Genomic DNA, 20,482 nt, shown 5'->3' with positions numbered 1-20,482 from the left:
AAATGTCTCTATTTTTTCATGTTACATGGCTTGATACTTCCTGGACAGACCTCGTATAGGTGTGGATTTATTTCTGAGCTCTCAATTCTATTCCATTGATCTGTGCATCTATTTCTCTGCCAATAACATACTGGTTTTATAATTGGGACTTTGTAGTATATTTTGAAGATGGTGTGTGTGACACCTCCAAGTTTGTTCTTTCCCCTCAGGATATCTTTGACTATCCATACAAATTTGAGGATTTATTTTTGTTTATTTCTTTGAAAAAAACGCCACTGGGAATAAATGTAGATGGCCAACAGGCACGTGAAAAGAAGCTCAACATCATTAATCATTAGGGAAATGAAAATCAAATGTCAATGAACTATCAATAAGGCAAGAAGTATGTGCTGAAGGGGATGTGAAGAAAAGGGAACCCTTGTACACTGCTGATGGGTATGTAAATTGGTGTAGCCCCTGTGGACATCAGTATAAAGGTTCCTCAAAAAATTAAGAATAGGGCTACCATATAGTCCAGCAATCCCTCATCTTGATTCATACCCCAAAACTTTGAAAATACTTATTCGTAAAGATATGCTACCCTATATTCATTGCAGCAATATTTGTAATAACCAAGACAAGGAAACTACCTAAGTGTACTTCAATAGATGAATGGAAACAGATGTGATACATATATCAATGGAATACTACTTAGCCATAAAAAACAATTAAGTATTGCCATTTGTGACAACATGGATAGATCTTGAGAGTAACATGCTAAGTTAAATAAGTTCAATGGAAAAAGACAAGACCCATATTGATTTCATTAATATGTGGGATATAAAACAGAAAACAACAGACAATCTAACAAAACAAACTCATAGACACTAGTCTCATGGTTACCAGAGGGAAAGGGGGATGATGAGAGGATAAAGAGAGTAGAAGGGTTCAAATACATGGTGATGGATGTAGACTAAACTTGGGTGGTGAGCAAACAATACAATATGCAGATGATGTATTATAGAATTGTATACCGGAAACACACAATGTAATTAACTAATGTTACCTCAATAAATTTAATTTTAATAAAGAAAAGTTGGGCAGTTGAACACTAACACATTAAGTCAGGAAACACATCCTTTAGTTGGACAAGAGGTAGAGGCATTTGTTTTAAGTTTAAACCCTCATTTGTAGAATGATAAATCTGAATATCATGAGAGAAGCATATTTAATGCTTGTAATATCTGAATTTAGCAGTTAGCACAAAAAAACTAAAACAAAACAAAACTTGTTTACTTTGAAATTTTTAGAAGTGTCAACCATCTCCAAATCATTTTTATTAGTGACAGTAAAATATTAGTGCTCAATCTGCTTTGTTTTATTGTATGTTAAAACAAGAAAGTAAGGTAAAATCTGACCTCAAAATGACACGTACTCAAAAGTATTTTAAAATGGCTTAGCATTAATAAACATTTTGATTATTTGGATTTAATTTGCTGCTACCTGAATTAGAATATAAGATAATCACAGTCTGAATATGTTTTAAATAAGATTATGTTTTAAGTATGTAATAAATCAAAATGTTTATATATTTGTATTTATTATTGGTTAAAATTAAAACTCTTATTTGAAAAAAAAGACAAGTAGAAATAAAAGTAAAGCAACCAAATGCCAATCATGATGTCTTCATGCACTTGCAATTCAAATCCTAAACCTCAGGAGAATTCTGCCTCATTATTATTTTTTTTAGAACAATGTGTATTTGGCTTAAAAATGCATCTGTAATTTGCTTTCTTATTTTTCATCTCGACAATCAGAGTGTAGACGGAATGGTTATATTCCCATCATGTTTAATACATCAAGTGAAAACAATACATATAAATTATGAATAAAAAGCTATTTTACCTGCATGAAAATCTATTCCCACGGCAAATGAAGTTCCAGTTATAGGCATCAAAGCATCCGTTTTGTCACTTGGTTCCAGAGGTATTCCCCTGATTCCTTCATGAACAGAGTACATAAGAAATGACTCTATACCTAATTAGATGGGGGGGGGGGAGGAAAGTCCAAAATGAATATTTAACATCAAAATAATTCATTAGTGTTATTTTTAATGATCTGAATTTCTTTCATAAAATTATACTTAGCTCTCTTCCTTTTTTTTTTTTTGGTTGTATACTATATTTCTGAAATGTTAAAAGGTGAGTAGATTAGTTTTTCTCAAAATTGACTATATATCAGAATTTCCTGGAAGACTTGTTAAAATACACATACCTGGGCCCCATCCCAGGGGCCCAATAATTTGAATTTCTAAAAAGTAGTGATGATACTACAGGTCTTGGGACCATAAAAACTGAGGTAAGTAATAGGCACAAGTATCCTTGACCTCACCAACTAAATCCACCCACTTCTTCTCTAAAGCCCAAGCATCTCTTTGCTTATGGAGAATATTCACTTTTGATTTTAGATAACTATATGAGTAATTTTCCTAGTAGAAGTAGACTTCTTACATCCTTTTGAAAACTAAAAGCTCTCTGTGCTTAATTTTTGCTAAGATTTTGCTTTTTCAGCATTACAGTATATTCATATATATATATATATATATATATATATATATATATACACACACACACACACTACCAGAAGTCTGCACAATGATGTTTATGAATTTTTCTAATATGTCAGAAAATATTCATTTATATATACTTATTTTCTTATTAAAACAAAAAGTGACTAGGTTTAGATATATCTTTACCACTGTTTAATTGTGTGACTTGGACAAGATTGCTAATCTTCTGCAAATCAGTTTTCTCATTTCTAAAAATGGAGAATAAACCTACTCCACAAGGTTATTATGAGGGTTATGTGAATCAGTATGTTCAAGTCTTGAAGCAGTACCTGCACATGAGCATCATATAAATATATGATTTAAAATAAAATAATAATATATTAAAATAAAATGACAACAATAAAATAGTTCTCATATAAGATTGAAGTATTTTAAAATAAAATTAAGTTATAATCACTGGATCATAAATAAGAATTTTTTTATAGAATATAGAATAAAAAGATTATTCTATAACCATTGCTCTTTGGGACTAGTAGAACTAGAGTCTATAAAATAAAAAAAAAACAGGAAAATATATTATAAAGTTCCCATTCTTCTAAATATTCTTCTCCCTCAGTCAACAAACCTGAGAACCCACATTCTCTCTGGTATTTACTCTTAAATAGTTGAAAGAAAGTAAACATAACTTTTTTACTTTTAAATAAACTATATTCAAATTGGATTATAATTATAATGAACCAACTACTGTTTTAACCTCTTTTCAAATTGCAGGTAGCCTCTACTGGATTTGGTTATAGGTTTTATAATACACTGTAGTTCCTGAAAATAACTACAAACTTAGAAAGTTTTATAAGAACAGAAATACTTAAAACATACTAAATACATTAAAAACCTTACATGTGATACTGAGTAGTATCTCACTGTCCTAATAACAAGCTAGTATTATTATTTTCCTAATATTTATCTGATGTTGGTTGTATAATGTCTGCATAAATGAAGTGAATACATCAGAACTAAGATGTTTGAAAACATTATACCTTGACATGACATGCGGTTCTTTTGGAGGTAATATCCCACTGTACACATGCAAGTCCTTGTAGTTTCAGATGTCGGTAAACAAAGTTGAGAGCATCCACCATTATTAAGTTGGCAGGAATTGCTGCCTACGTAGAAGGAAAACAGACAAAATTAATAAAATTCAAGAAAAATAAAAAGAATAGCATTCATTGTCAATAATTTGAACAAATGTTTATGCTATTGTTGATTACTAAATATGCTATTTTATATCGACTAAATTGAAGAAGCAGATTACAGTTGAAGTCTGACCTTACATAATGGTAAATGGAAATCTAATATGTAGCATACTGATTATAGACAACAATACTATAATCAATTTATGGTATTAATTTAGCTCTGAAGACCACTCAGTGTTAAGACTAGATCTTAATTGCTCCCACTACAATAAATGGTAATTATATGATGTGATGGTGGTATTAGCTAAACATACAGTAGTAATCATATTGTAATATATAAATGCACCAAATTAATACATGGTGCACCTTAAACTTACACAGTGTTATACTTCAATTATATTTCAGTAAAATACATTTAAAAATAAAGAGGTCATTAAAAAGATTTAAAGTAAAGGGAAATACATCATAAATTTTTTAGTTAAAGAAAATCTAAAGGAATTTGGTTTGTGATGAATGCTGTCACAGACATTGGTTATATTTTAAGATCACACAAAACAGAAAATCTTCACTTTTTGACTTTTAAATTTCATTTCTACTTTACAGGTACTCCTTTTTTTAAGAATACTTTAATTAAATGTCTCAAACAAATGATTATTAAATTATATTAGTAATTCAACTCAAAGATTATAGCATTAAAAGGAAGGATTTTGAAAGCAAGGTAATCAATTTTGTCTTTCCTAGGAACATATTCTTCTGAATATTCCTAAAAATGTGTTTAAAGAATACCCTGAAGAGCCATCTAATTAATTGGCATATTAACATTCCTTATTCCTTTGCAGTAGCAAGGACAAATATTAGGTAATCACAGGTAGACATTCTATGAAGATGTTCCATTGAATTTACTATACCTAATGTGTAGTTAAAACTAGTGAAGTTAAGTAATTTACAACCTTACTTAGTAAGTTCATTAAATATTTAATTTTGCAACATTTCTATTGTGCTAAGATGTGCACTGGCTGGTGTAGCTAAGTGGATTGAGCGTGGGCTATGAACCAAAGCATTGCACGTTGGATTCCCAGCCAGGGCACATGCCTGGGTTGCAGGCCACAGCCCCCAGCAACTGCACATTGATGTTTCTCTCTCTCTCTCTTTCTCCCTCCCTTCCCTCTCTAAAAATAAATAAATAAATATTTAAAAAAAGGTATAAGATGCCATTTACTGGATGCTCAAGCTTTGATATGAAGTGCAGTAAATCTGGTGAGAAATTAAAAACATGATGAATGTTATATATCAATAGTGCCCCATGGAAAATTCAAAGTACCAATGCAATTCATTATTCCTGGTCTCCTGAAGTCAAGGCAGTCTGATGGGATTTAATTATCAATCAAGTCTTTCATGAGTTCTGTCATTTTTGAATTATGAAATACTCTCAATGTGTGAGATATTTTAGCAGATCTACCATGTTTTCTGCTCACTTACTGCAGTGGGCATCTGATGTAGTAGCACCCACTAGGATTTGAGTTGGCCTGAACTTTTGAAATAGTTACTTGTATTCTCTATAAACTAAGATTAATTAATATATTCCCTTTTTCCCAAGTGAAATTCCTAAGGTGAAATTTCAGATCTCTGATTGTTTCAATAATGATATAATAATATTAACACATTTATAAGAATTCTATATTGACAATATACATATTTCATTCTATAGAAAAACATGTGAATGTACAGTATGTTAACACAATGCTAATCTATAGATATACACATTTGGATATAAATTTATTTCAATTACCATTAAAGACTGAAAAGCTGGGATTGACAAGTGATGATTAACTATAAAATTTGAAGAAACACCAAATCAAGAGAGAACACTGAAATTGAAGAATTAAATATAATAGATTAGAAAATAATATAAATTTATGATAATAAAAGAAAATGAGGCATTATAGAACCTTAATAATATCAAAATTATGTGAAAAAAATTTCTGGGACTGTACATTTTTAAACATAGTTGCAGTAATAGCAATATATAGTGTTATATTTATTTTTTGATAAATAATAAAATTAATCTATGTTAACAACTATGTTGTACAACAATGCACATTTTATGTGTCATTTGTGTAGTCTCTAAGGGAAAATTAATAGTGAACAAGAGAAAAAGTGAAAAGAAAATGAAATTTGTCATTATTTACAATTGGTATCTTTGTCTATACAATATAGATTTGATACAGGAAAATACTACAGTGATTGTTAAAAGTGACAATTTTGGTAGTAATTATCTAGCAGATTAGAAATACTAGATTGGCTTAGTATTTTGTAATGATGCTAATGTTCACTCCTCATGCCTCAGTTCTCTAAGGGAGCTAGAAAGTCCACTTGACTAAAGAAAGTCTCAGCACTCCAGTGATCTATGTCAAAGGTGATAAATGAAGTAGCTAATTGTACTTTCAAATGCAAAGAGGAAGAATGTTAACATCTTGGTCCCAAATTGCTCATATTTCACACTAATGAAGCCTTTAAGTTACCCACTGTAATTCTGTTAATGGGATTGTCTTTAATACAGATGTTTTTTATAGCATATTATTCTATTAAAATAATATTTTCACTGCATTTTAATCTTAGGCATATTATATCATTAATTTCTTTTTGCAAGAGCTCCTGGTCAGGTTTGTAATACTTTTACAGCATAGCATATCCAAATGCACCTACATAATCAAATCCTTTAAAAAATAGAGAAAATCTTGTCACCATGAGCAAAATGAGCCAAGAATAATACACTAAAATTTTCCTCTAAGAAATTTTATTGAAACTATATCAGAATAAATAGGTTATTATGTTAATTTATAAATTCAAACAAAATATATATTTGGTCATATTTTTAAAAAGTGAATATATATATATATATTTTTTTTTAAGTCCTGTTTAGAAATATAATATCTTTCTTTATCTCTTTTGCATTTTCTAATCTGTGTTTTTAGGTACAATCTCATCTAGTATGGACTATGAACTAAAGTTTATCATAATACTGTAAATTTAATACTTAATGAATACATTGTATTAAAATTCCTCCCCAAATCATATTTTACTGTGTTCTAGTGTTTTGTTCCTAGCTAATAATCTATTTCCTATGACTTGAATGCCAGTAAAGTTATTTTGATACAGAAAATGTTCCATTATGGAATTGTTAGTGAAAACAATCCTGTTCATCATTATAGACAATGACCAAAATAAATGTCTGACACCAAGTACAAATTTGTGCTAAGGAGTTTGGGTATTGGTGTCTTCTCAACCATGAAAAGGACAAAGTGATCACTTCAGATTATTTCTTAAAGCAATTTTATCTTAAAACATTTTTTTCATTAATAAGAATTATGTTTCCTACTGTTCCTGTCAAGAAAACATTTCAGCCATGGCTGGTGTGGCTCAGGGGACTGGGCACCAGACTGCAAACCAAAGGGTCACTGATTTGATTCCCAGTCAGGGCACATGCATGGGTTATAGGTCAGATTCCCAATAGGGGGTGCATGAGGGGAAACCACACATTGATATTTCTTTCCCTCTCTTTTCCCCTCCTTTCCCCTCTCTCTAAAAGTAAATAAATAAAATGTTTAAAAAATAGAAGAAAGCATTTCAGAACCATTTTTGGCCCCTGCTCTGTACAGGAAAAGCAACCATGAATCTGGTCTCCACTTGTCTGTGGATGTGCAGGTATGCATGGCTCTCATTTGGTGTCTCCAACAAACCTGGTCTACTTAACAGTTGTCATCTGTCTTCCAAATCGGTGATCCCCTTGGGCCACTGTTCTTATCTTTTTTTTTTTTCTACTTTGGTCTACATGCCCACCTGCTTTAGATAGAAATTAAAATTTTTGAAGTGGTTTTCCTAAGAATAAAGATATATGAAGCTAAAGATTCTCATGGCAGTGACTAGTGTAAGAATGTAAAATACAGGAAAACATTTTTTCTAGGAAGGGAGTCCTGCTAATGTATGGATCATGAAGCAAAAACTAAGAAAGGACTAGCAGGTGCAAGGCTGTACTGTCTGGCATATCTAATCAAATTGCCATTTGGGCAGTGTGACAAGTCCACCTATGCAACCATCTGTTAGTTCTCTCACTCCATTTCACTGCACACCATTTGGACAAAGAAAAATGAAAAGCAAAATGCTTAGAGCCAAATGATGTAGCGCGTTTGGGTGTGAAATCCTTATGTAGACATAGTCCATTTGAAGCCACCTAGTTCATTGAGTTTTTAGGTTTAATTATATACCACAAATATTTTGCTGGGATTTTTTTCTTGTATCTTTTCTAGAAAGCTGAATAAGACCACTTTGAAGAGCTGACACATCAATATTCCTTGGGAAGCTTTGTTAATGTTTTGAAAACTCATATGCCTCGCATGAAAGTCATTTCTTCTATAGTATGAAGCAGAGTTTGCCTTTTATCTTTTTTAATATTAGAAGCAAAAATAGGAAACTTCAATTGTTGAACTGAGAAAATAGCATGAAAAAATAAAACATTATATATTCAAAAGCTGGTGCAAATTCATTACAGTGTGACTTACCTTGCTGTGCCTCTTTATCATACACTTTCATATGCACAACCCCAGCAGTCTTATTTCTGAGGACTGTGGGATTTCTGCCATCTCTTTTGCTGCAGGTCCCCAGCTGAGCTAAGTTTTGGTCTGCCCACCATAGTTTCTTATCTATGAAAATAAAAAGGTTTTTATGGAAAAGACAAGCATCTTATTAAATAATAATGAAAAGTTATTTACACTACAATACTTTATTATATCCTTTGTTATATTCTCAACTCCTATTTCTAGGGAAAACAGTAAAATTGTTTTTACTTTTAAAAATGTAAACTATAGTGACATTTTGTTTTAATATTCCTCCCCAGTTAGAGATTCTTGGCCAATTTTCCTTTTTATAAATAATATATGATATAAAATTATATTTCAAATTAATATTGAATACTTATTTTATTATTTACATCTTTAATGATTATAATAGTAGTATTATACTATATTTGTAAATAAATGGCAAATCCAACAAAATATCTTAAATATCTAAAAAATGATTGTTCTTTAACTTGTTTAAAGTATATAAGCTTTTAATCATTGGTATTTTTTATTACTGAATTCTTCACAGTTATAATTTTTTTTTATTTTTATACAGTTTATGTCCCTTTCTCCAAAATTTTATTACTACATAATGATAATTGTATTAAGTGCTCATTTAGTAGTACAGACTCTGTGATGTACCACAGGTAAAATAAAAAAAAAATTGTCCTAACCCTCAGGATGTTAACATTTTACTGGAAAACCACACATTTATCATTACATTATTTTGTATTATCACAGCAAAACCATGAGGAAACTATTATCATTCTCTTAGATAGAAAATATAAGATTCATAGAGATTACATTTCTTAATTAAATTTAAATATTTTTTCTTCCTTTCTCCAAAACTTGTGTTCTTTCTAAGTCTCCATGTTAAATGCATGAAAAAAAAAATAAGGTAATGCAAGGATTTAAATGAAAGTTCTTAATTTTAAAAGTTTTGAATTTTTATGCATTTCAACAAGAATCAAATGATAGCTGAGATCAAATAATTGTCTACCCAGAAGTTAAAGTTTATTTATTTCTATAATCAAAAGAATGTAGTCTTTACCTTCAATGTACAAGTTATTTTCATTCAAATGCCAGGATATTTTGACAGAATTAAAGCCTGGTTTCAGGTACAGCAAGGACAGTAATAATAATCATCTCTTACTGAATCTGCAACCCCAGAAAAAAATAAATAATAGGCAGCTACATAAGAGATTTATCTGAGAATGGAACTTAGGATGGGAAGGTTACTGTTGTTTACAATCACCCAGAAATGGAAGCAGCCCAAGTGTCCATCAGTAGATGAGTGGATAAAACAGCTGTGGGACATTTACACAATGGAATACTTCTTGGCCATAAAAAAGAAGAAAGTTTTACCCTCTGCAATAGTATGGATGGACCTGGGGAACATTATGGTAAATGAAATAAGCAGGCAGGGAAAGACAAATACTATATGATTTCACTTATATGTGGAATCTAATGAACAAACTGAACTAACAATCAAAATAGAGTCAGACTCATAGATGGAGAGCAGATGACAGCTAGTGGGGGTGAGCATGGTTAGGGAGTAGAGGGATTGAGAAAAGCAAACACAAAGGACTCATAGACATGAACAATAGTGATGTGATTGCAGGGGGAAAGAGGATGTAAGGAGAATAAATGGTAGTAGAAAAAATACAATTACAATTTTTTAAAAGATATGTTGACAATAGTCACAGTTTTCTTTCTTTTGTATTATAAGCTTTGTTACTATAAGTATATTATTTTAGAAATAAAGTTCATAAAAATTGTGGAGAGAAGATATAATGAGAATTTACCTAAAGGATAGGATTTATAGCCTAATGGACTGAACTGTCTCTGACTCAAGGGAAAGGGCATGCTGGTTTTAGGTTTTGCAAGTAGCCCACATTGAAGCATGACACATTTCTGTCTTTATACCAGGGCATTTCACCACTGGGACATAGATGACTGAGTGAAGCTAAAAGTTCTAACACTAAGAACTCAGAGATATTTTCTTTTGCACCATCTCAGAGTGTTTCACATAATGAATGAAATGATCTTTCCTTTCTTGGCCTCTGAGACCTAACGAATCTTGAGCAGGAACTATACAGCAATGTTAGAGATAAAGGGAACAAGGGGTAAGTGATTTTCTAAGAAAATATCTCTCTCTGCAAATTGTCCTGTTTCAGTCAGCTAAGATATACTTCACCATGACCCTAGATTCCACCTATTAAAACTGAACATATTAAAGAGATCTGTATGGCAAAATAATAGTTTTATTTCTGGTAGCACTGTCCTTATTGTTATAGGAAATTTGGTGGGGGGGGGCAGAAAATTACATCCCTCCTTAACCACTAGACTCATGATATTGACCTAACAGTCATTCTGTTCCCTTCTGTTCATCTGGAGAAGAACTTCCACAGCAACACTCAAAATGACAAGCACACTATTGCAACTTCCTGGGAAGTAGAGGCAGCCATACAACCCAATTCTGGATTATAGTTTGGGGGAAAGATGGGATTCTAAGTGTAGCACAAAAGCGCACCCTGTCACATACAAAGATTCTGAGGGTGACCAATTAGATTTTTGGGGGGGGGGGGTAGTACAGAGTCCTGAAATAAGAAGGAGGGGAGCCTGATACAAAGAACCATGGCCTTGAAGATAATGACCAGATAATCTGGTGCCCATACAGGACTATGAGGATTTGGACAACAGATATCACAGTAGTGACCAGCACAAAACTAGGACCACCAATATCATAGAAAAAGTATTTTAGGTTGTTATAGTCCTCGGAAAACATGTCTTTCATCACCTCTAATTCTTGCTCTAGATTCTTCAATCTTCCTAATTATATACTGCCACCAATTCAAAATTCTCTATATGGTTTTTAAATCATTATATACATTGAATTGCTTCTACCTACTGATAACTTCTTTTCAACCTTCTTTTAGTACATGCATTTAGTCTACTCATCATATCATAAAATTCATTCATATATTTATTCAACTATATTGAATATATTTTATTTGTAAAGTACTAACAGATAATGAAAAATGACAGAAGACAAGATAAATAAGATTTCTGCTTTTATAGATCCGTGTTCTAGTGAGAAAGACATACAAGAAATAAACAACCACTACACAGATAACTGAAATGCCTAAAATTCAACAGTAAAGAAACAAATAACCTTATTGAAAATGGGCAAAAGGCTTAATTAAACATTTCTCCAAAGAAGAGATGCAAAGAGCCAACAGGTATATGAAAAGATATTCAATATCACCAATAGAAGGGAAATGCAAATCAAACTACAATGAGATCTATCACCTCATATGTGGCAGGATGACAAGCGTCATCATAAAAAAAAATGTCAGAAAGGATGTGAAGAAAGTGGAACTTTGTACACAGTTGCTAGAATGTAAAATGGAACATCAACTATAAAAATCAGGACTACTCAAAAAATTAAAAATGGAACATCCTATGCCCTAGACAGCCTCCCTTCTGGGTATATATCCAAAAGAACTTAAGTCAGAATCTTTACTGCAGCACTATTCACAATAGTAGAGGTATGGAAACACCATATATACCCATTGAAGGAAGAATGGATAAAGAATGTGATACACACACACACATAAATGTTATTTGCAATTGCCAAGATATGGAAGCAGCCCAAGTGTCCATCATCCATACACACACACACACACACACTATACTATATATTACATATAGTATATATATATATACACACACACACACACACACACACATATAATCTGTCAAGAAGGTATCCAGCCATGAAATATGAAAAATAGAGATATTTATTAAAGGAGATATAAGATATAAGAAACATTGTACATAGGACAATGACACTTCAGTCCCCTTTAAAGTAGGCACTTTGGACCTCATATAGTTCTTCCATTTGCCATCAGCTGCCCCATTGTATTTTCCTGAATCTCATCACTGGTCTGAAATCTTTCCTTTCAAAGGTGATTTTAGTTCTGGGAAAAGCCAGAAGGCACAGGGTACCAAATCTGAGCTCTGTGGGCAGGGGGGCTGAGTCACCTGGGTGATTTGATGTTTTGACAAAAACTCTGCACAGGACGTAATGCATGGTGGGTGCATTGCTGTGATGAAGCTGCCAATTGCCAGTTGCCCGTAGCTGCGGCCTTCTGAATCATCTGAATAATTTCCATGGGGGAATGTTCAAGCTTAAAGCAAAATTGGATACATATTTGTTGCTCTACTTATTTAGTTTTATTGAATGTGACAGCCACACAGTACACATGCTCACTCAGTTGTGTCTACCTCTCTAACAGAGAGTGATGTCATCATTGTTCACATATGCATATTCCAGTCCACTCCTCTTGGTTGTCAGGTTATATCAATGTCCTGCAAACCTTTCTCATTATATTAACAATGGTTGGATTTTTTCCAGACAGACCCAGATACGCACACACACACACACACACTGCATTATTATTCAGCCTTTAAAAAGAAGGAAATAACCTGTGGGGGATGTGGAGAATAGGGGAAGCTATGCATGCATGGGGATAAAAGGTATATAAGAAATCTCTGCATTTTCCTCACAATTTTACTAAGAAACATAAACTACTCAAACACAACAAAGTCTTAATAAAATTAGACAAATAAAATTTTTACATATGCAAAAACATGAACAAAACTTGAGAATATTATGTTAAGTAAAATTAGCCAGTCACAGAAGGACAAATACTACATGATATAACTTATATGAGGAATCTAAAATAGTGACTCTTCAAAACAAGGAGTAGAAGGGTACTTGCAGGGACTGGGGAGCTGTAAATGAGGAGTTGCTATTTAACAGGCATGAAGTTTCAGTTATACAAAATGAGTAATTTCTAGAGATCTGTTGTGCCTGCAGTTAAAAATACCATATTGTGCACTTCAAAACTTGTTTAAAAGTTTCCCATGTGAAGTGTTCTCACCACCATAGAAAATAAGACATAACCAAAGACTCCTATTAGTAATATGAAGGAAATAGATACAATTCCATTTTTTATTTTGTTGGTTTCCTTACCTTTGTCTACACATAGCTCTACTATCCTCACCCATCATTACACAAGTATAACCCTACCCTCAGGAAAATACTTCAGACTAGCATATCTCACTTTGAACCTTCCTTCTCATTGAATCTATAGCCTCTACAGACTGAAACAAACATATGGCTTTGTGATGTTGCTTTATCTTTATTCTTCATCTGTACTAATCTTGACTTTGCATCCAGAGATGGAAGTCCCTGAGAACAGAATCCTGTCTTGAACTTCTCTGCATTCTACATAACACTTTGCATTTTTTTAAACTGGGTATGATGAAGAAATTCCCTAAATACTTGTGAATTGATTGGGAAGGTAATATCCCTAAAAATATCTTTCATGATCATTCATAACTTCAAAAATATTTCAATAAAACCATCTCTTCCCCTCCCTATTGATAGTACCTTTTAAAAATACCTCTTTTAAATATTATCCTTTGAAAGATCTCTCTAATATACAGGGTGTTGCTTTTGATAGTATAATTATTATTTAGTTTCACACTTGGTTTTCTTTCTTTTTCCCCTCACATTATTATTAACACAAACACACTAGGATCTTCAGAAATTATTAGAATCCCAAAGCTGCTTGCTTAAGCTGCATGCAAATAATTACGAGTAACTCTAGTTCACTGTTGAATTGTGTCCCCTGAAATTTGTATATTGAAGTTTTAACTCCCAGTATGTCAGGTGTGACTATATTTAGAGACAGGGCCTTTAATGAGGTAATTAAGTTAAAATGAAATCATTAGAGTGGGTCCTAATCCTGTATGACTGGTGTCCTTATAAGAGGAGGAAATTAGGTCACAGACATCCAGGAAGAAGAAGATAGCCACCCACAAGAGCCCTCAGGAGAAATAAAAAATGCCCACGCCTTGATCTTAGACTTTAAGCCTACAGAATAATGAGAAAATAAATTTTGGTTAAGTCACCCAGTTTGTGGGGCTTTGTTATGGCAGCCCAAGCAAAATAATGCATTTGCTAATAAAGAAAGTGAAAGATCTGATAAAATATTTAAAAAGAAATAACACAAATAAATATAAATTGATTCTACCTTACAGTCTCCAAAATCTTAACTCAGAAAGAGAGATTAAATTTACTGAACCCTCGTAAGCTCCAGGGCCTCTGCTAGGCTCTAAACATAAGCAAATATGATTGTCTCATTTAACCATCATAAATGAGATATAGTATGTTAAAATATCTCCAGGAAGTCAAAAGGTGACTTCTCTTAAGGGCACACAGAAGTGTGGTGTTCACTCTCAGTTGGTATTATTGAGTTTCAATGCCCTTTCCACTGAATTGCTCTGTGCCTATCATATTACCCCACTGAACCTAATAACACTACACTTTGCAAGGCAAACATACTTGATAAATATAAATTGAATTAAAGTGTTAACCCAGATTAAATACAGTTGCAATATATATTTCAGTAAGTGCATTTTAAAATTGATAATTATAAAGTTTTAATAATGCTTTACTTCTGTAAACATATCACCCAAATTAGTAACTTACTTCTGAAATATTAGAATATGTATTTTTAGTGAAGGTTACAATTGTTGAGATTCATTTTTAAAGTTGAATTTTTCTCAAACACTTGCTTTTTATTTTAAAACTCGAAACTATGATAAAATTCCTAGTTACATTTGAATTTAAGATAAATGAAAAATAACTTTTTAGGACATCATTGTACAAAAAAAGTGTTTGTTGTTTATTTAAAATCCAAGTTTAAATGGGAGTTGGTGTTTTATATGGTAATTATATTATTTATGCTCTCTTCTAAAACCCCCAAATTCACAAGAAAGCATTGGAAAAGTCATAAGGCTACAAAGAGAAAAAATAGGAGAGGAGGCTCTGGCAATAAAAAAATAGACTGATGGAGACTCTAATAGGGCAGCCATCTCTCAGCTTTGTTAGTCGAAGGGCTTAAAAAAGGAACAGCACTTCTGTCTAGTGGAAAGCTCTGCCCCCAGCTTTCACCTTGATACCAGACAATTTAGTTCTTTTCTGTAGGTCCCTGGTGCCTTTCAAGCTGCTGCCCCAGTGCTGAATCTCAAAGGGAATGAATTTAAGTAAGTTCATGCAGGCCCTTGAAGAGGAATAGCCTGTGACTGCAAAAGCTCTCTGACTCATTCATACACAATCCCTTCTGGTTTTCAGAGCCTAAAGTTATGGGGACATCTCTTCCTGGCACAGGCCTGGGCTGGGGGGTCTCTTGTGGGGCTGAGATCCTGCTCTCCTCTGGGACTTCCTAGTTTTAGGTGAGATGTCCCCCCTGATTTTTAACTGCACATGTGGGCGTGGGACCACTTCATTCTGCATCATTGCTCCTCCTCTCAGTCTCTATTTGGCTTCTTCTTCTTTCAAATATATATATATATATTTTAATTTTATTTTACTTTTTTTCACATTTTTCATTGTTATTCAAGTAGAGTTGTCTCCATTCCCCACCCTACCCCCGCCCCCACCAATCCCCCTTTGGCTTCTTCTTTAAGTCCCTATTTGTAGGACTTCCATTCAGGTAGGTTTCAGGTGGCTCTGAATGATGATTGTTCTGCAGTTTAGTTGTAATTTCGTTGTGGTGATGGAGGGATGTGAGTGACAACCTACTCTCCCATCTTGACCTGAAGTCGAATATCCTTAGATTTATAGTAGGGATTACATTCTTGAAGCAAGGGCTCGAGATTTAAAAAAAAATATTGTGATGTCAAGCCACAGACCAAAACAATCTCATAGTGACTACAAGGTACTTTTTTTAAAGGTTCCTCAGGTGATTCTGATGTTTGTCTCAGGTGGAGACCCACTAGACCAGCAAGTATCAGCATCTTCTCAAAACTTGGAAATGCAAATGCTCAGGCCCCACTTTGGACTAAGCAAATCTTACACTCTGCAGGGGTGTCCAACCTGTGGCCCATGGACTGCATGCAGCCCAATATGGCTGTGAATGCAGCCCAACTCAAAATTGTAAATTTACCTAAAACATTATGAGATTTTTTTGTGATTATGTATTGCAATGCATTTAATGTGTGGTAGAAGACAACTCTTCTTCTTCCAGTATGGTACAGGGACACCAAAAAGTTGGACACCCCTGCAGAGTGAGGCCCAGAAATCTGTCTTAACAAGCCCTTCAGCTGATTCTATTCCAGGGTCAAATTTGGGACCCACTAGTGTTATTATCACTTAATCTCTATTGATGCATTTACATATAGTATTCATACCCTCGGTGTTTTATTTTCTGTGTCATTCATGGTGTGGTCATCTTCCCCAGAGAGTAAACCCTCAATCTTTGACCAGACTTGAGAAGAACCACTTTTTTTGGCTGTGTAAACTGGATTCTAACTGCTTCTAATTAGACTGAAGTAATCCTCTTACTTTTAGTTGCATTTATATATTTTAGAGGTCACAGGCTCTCTGATTTCTGATTTCTTCTGAATTTCTGAAGAGAAAATTAACCTGCACCCAGCCTCCTCCCATTGCAGGTCTTGGTTTTCATGTTAATATTAAGTCAGTCAAGGAACTGACACCTGTTAGAGGAGAGAGATTTGAGGGCTGGGTGAGACAGGGGAAGGGATTGAGCAAAGGCAAAAGAAAGAAGAAAGAATCAGGGACACAGACAACAGCATGGTCATTACCAGAGGGAAGGGGATTGAGAGAAGTAGGAGAAGGGAAAGAGGGGACCAATAGTGATGGAAAGAGACATGGCATGATAATCACACAATACAGTATACAGATGATGTATACTGTATTGTAGAATACATGTGTTGTAGAATTATATACCTGAAGCCTATATAATTTTATTACCTGATGTCACCTTAAGAAATTCAATTAGAGCAGTAAAAAGAATAAAGTGATTAAATAAAATAGCTAAACCAAAATTTGTGGTCATAAAAATTAAAACCATTATAGCTGGAATAAAATTTTTGATAGAAAGTTGAATGTTGGAAAAAATCTTTAAGGAAAAAAAAGAAAAGAAGGAAAAGAAGAAACAAAAATTAGTTATATGAGTTTAGAAAGAGATCCTTGAGAAACAGAGGGAAAAATAACTTAAACAATCAACATCATTTCCCACAACTGAAAAATATCAGTTGTTTTCAGATTAAAAGAGCCACAGAAGTTCCCAGAAAAACAGATGAAAAAGAAACACATTGTTTTGAAGTGCCAGAATAACAGAAACAAAGAAAAAATTCTGTAAGTTTCTAGAGAAGAAAAAAAGTTAATAATCAAAGGATACAATAGCAGAATAGCACTGGCATTCTCAAGTACACAGTTAAATTTGAGAAGACAGTCAGACCTTGAAAGGTCTGATACAAACTATTCCCAGTCTTGATTTTTATTTTCATCTGCTATAGAATGAGTGTGTGTGCCCCAACCCCAATTCATATGTCAAAACTATGATCCCCAGGGAGATAGTATTAGAAGATGTGATATTTGGAGGGGGAGTTCGGTCATGAGGGTAGAGCCTCCATAATGAGACTACTGTGTTCTTATGAAAAGAAGAGAGCTAGTCCAGCCTCTTTCTCTTCTCTCTACTATGTGAGGATACAATAAGAGTAGTCTATTTGCAAACCGAAAAGTGGACACTCCTTAGACATTGGAACTGAGGGCACCCTGATCTGAGATTTCCCAGTCTCTATAACTGTGAGAAACTGAAAAATAAAGATTTATTTAAGTAACCAAGTCTATGATAATTTTTTACAGCAGCCCAAACAGGCTAAGCAGTAACCAACCAAATGTTAGGGTGGAACAAAGACATTTCAGACATTGTCCTGATAAGTTTACCTCATGAGCACCCTTTCTCAGAAAGCTGCTGGAGGCTGCACTTCATTAAGACAAAGTAGTAAACTGGGAAATAGTACAGAGGGTTAGGAAAACAGAAAAGATGTACGAAAACCCAACCATGTAATGGTGAATAGAGATCCAAGGATGGCAGCAGCAAATCTAGAATGAAAACTCAGACGATGCAGGAATTCAGAGAATTTCAGGATAAATCCATGTTGGGGAGAGGGCTCAAGAGCTCTGTGTTCCCATCTCCCATAGTATTAGGTCAATAAACAATATCTACAACTTTAAAAACTACCCATAAGCATGGCAACAAGCAGTAAAAGAAATAGTCAAAAGGCTTGAGATTTTTGTCTAATGCCTGGGAATTTGAAGAGAATGAATAGTGGAGTATCCTGCCTTACAACATCAATAACTACATTATCAGGGGATCGAAGATGGTGTCAGTGTAGGAAGGAGCAGATTTGGCTTCCCTTGCTCAGGGGAGAAAATCCTGGCTGATCTATGGAGTAGAGAAGCAAGCAACCAACATACTTCAGCATATGTGAAAATAAGGGACCAAGGATTGTGGAGCAACCAAAAAACCAGACCCTAGGAAGAATGCTGCAACAAGGTAGGGTCCCAGGGACCAGCGTGTGGTCCCGGGGCTGCAGCCCGCTGCTGGGTTTGCCACAGAGTCCTTGGAAGAGAGCCAGGACAACTGCTCCCTCCCCAACCAAACAGGGTCTGAGTGGCACTGGGAGGAATCCAGGTGATAGCAAACACACAAGGGGTATGAGCACCTTTGGAGGCTTGGACACCAGAGGGGCTGGGTTGTGCAGCGGGCCCTGATACCTACAGTCACTGGTCTGGCTGGAGAGTTTGGCTTCGGGAGAAGCCAGGCCACTGTGTTGAGTGGCTAGCTTGACCAGGAGGAATTTCTCAAGAGGAAGAAGTGAATAGACAGACACTGTTTGGGGAATTCTCCTAAAGGGATCAATCGCTTCAGCCTTCCTGCCACCTAACCAAGGGCACACAGGCACAGGCACATGGGGAGAGCAGCCCCCCACCCCAGTCCACAGCAGTAACCCTGGGGAAAGGCCTGATTCCCACATCCCAGGTGCAAGGCTGAGGAGCCACATTAGCTTCCCAGGCAGTGCGCCCTCTGACCAAGGAAGAAAAGCCATACCAATCACCCCTCAGCCTGCTGCAGCCAGCAAGAGCAGAAAAACCAGTTTGGCCACTTTGAAACCAAGAGACTTTTTAAATTGATTCTATTTTTTAACAATTCTTAATTTCTAAATTTTTATTATTTTTATTATCTTTTAATTTCTTTTTCCTCTCTTTACCGCTTTCTTGTTTTATTCCTTCCTCCTTTCTTTCCTCCAATTTTATCTCTTCTTCCTTCATCTGCCTTTTTTATTTTTATTTTTTTTAAATACCTACAAGTGAAACAGAACTCTGGATTTGTGAAAAGACCAAAACTGAACCCAAAGAAGGGGCATCACAACAGCTGGGACACTAAGACAAACTTCACTCTGCTATTACAGAGAACCTTCAAGTTATTGCATATTTGTATTATTATTATTTTTCCAGTATTCTTACATCTTTTTTAATAGTATTTTTGCATCCCTCTTGTTTTGGTATAATCTGCTTTGCTAGGCTGGTTATTTTGTATGACCTGACAGCTTTCCCCTGATATCTCTTTCATAGTGTATTGCTAATCTACTGTCCTTTAACTCACCTGTGTCCCATTAGTACCCTACTCGAGGTTCTGTACTCTCTATTCTTGTTACCTACACCTCATAGATTCTGTCATATGATTGTTGACCTAATATTATGGTAAACAATTGCTGTTCCATGCAATTGTAATTATCTCACAACACCTCTCCCAGAGCCTAGCCCATTTCAAAGTTTCCAGAACTCTAATACTGTAGTGGTTAACTATATTATCTCACACACTTCACCTATTTACTATCTTTTATTTTCACCTTACCTTAGAATCTGACCTCCCACAACCTCACTGCTTTCTAGATCCAACTCACAATCCTTCCTTCCCCAACAAGAGTCTTATCTTCTTTCCATCCTTTCTAAAAATCAGCTAGCTGGGTGGAAGATCACAGTTAACACTATACATAGACAAAGGATCTCCTATCTCTTCTCTACTGGCTACTATTGTAAATATCATAGAATATTATCTTGTTGTCTTAAACCATTTGCCTCCCCCTACAACTGATCACAAAAAAAGAGTAGGTGGAAGCAGTGAACACGAGGATACCCACTGGAAGAGGAAACCCAACAACAAAGGAACCATTAA

General features: G+C 34.4%; 1 protein-coding gene across 1 annotated transcript in view; it reads right to left on the bottom strand.

The window, feature by feature from the left end:
- LRP1B (LDL receptor related protein 1B) overlaps positions 1–20,482 on the bottom strand; it is a 1,792,671-nt gene that overhangs the window by 496,656 nt on the left and 1,275,533 nt on the right. The window contains exons 33-35 of the mRNA XM_036023545.1: positions 8,301–8,441; positions 3,586–3,711; positions 1,885–2,016 (exon numbers count right to left, since the gene is read on the bottom strand). Of these exons, the coding sequence (XP_035879438.1) occupies positions 1,885–2,016; positions 3,586–3,711; positions 8,301–8,441 (399 nt within the window). The remainder of the gene's footprint in view (positions 1–1,884; positions 2,017–3,585; positions 3,712–8,300; positions 8,442–20,482) is intronic.

This window comes from Phyllostomus discolor, chromosome 4, assembly GCF_004126475.2.
Source record: "Phyllostomus discolor isolate MPI-MPIP mPhyDis1 chromosome 4, mPhyDis1.pri.v3, whole genome shotgun sequence".
NCBI lineage: Eukaryota > Metazoa > Chordata > Mammalia > Chiroptera > Phyllostomidae > Phyllostomus > Phyllostomus discolor.
Note: the sequence above shows the minus strand (reverse complement) of the source record. Positions and strands in the feature narration are given on the sequence as shown.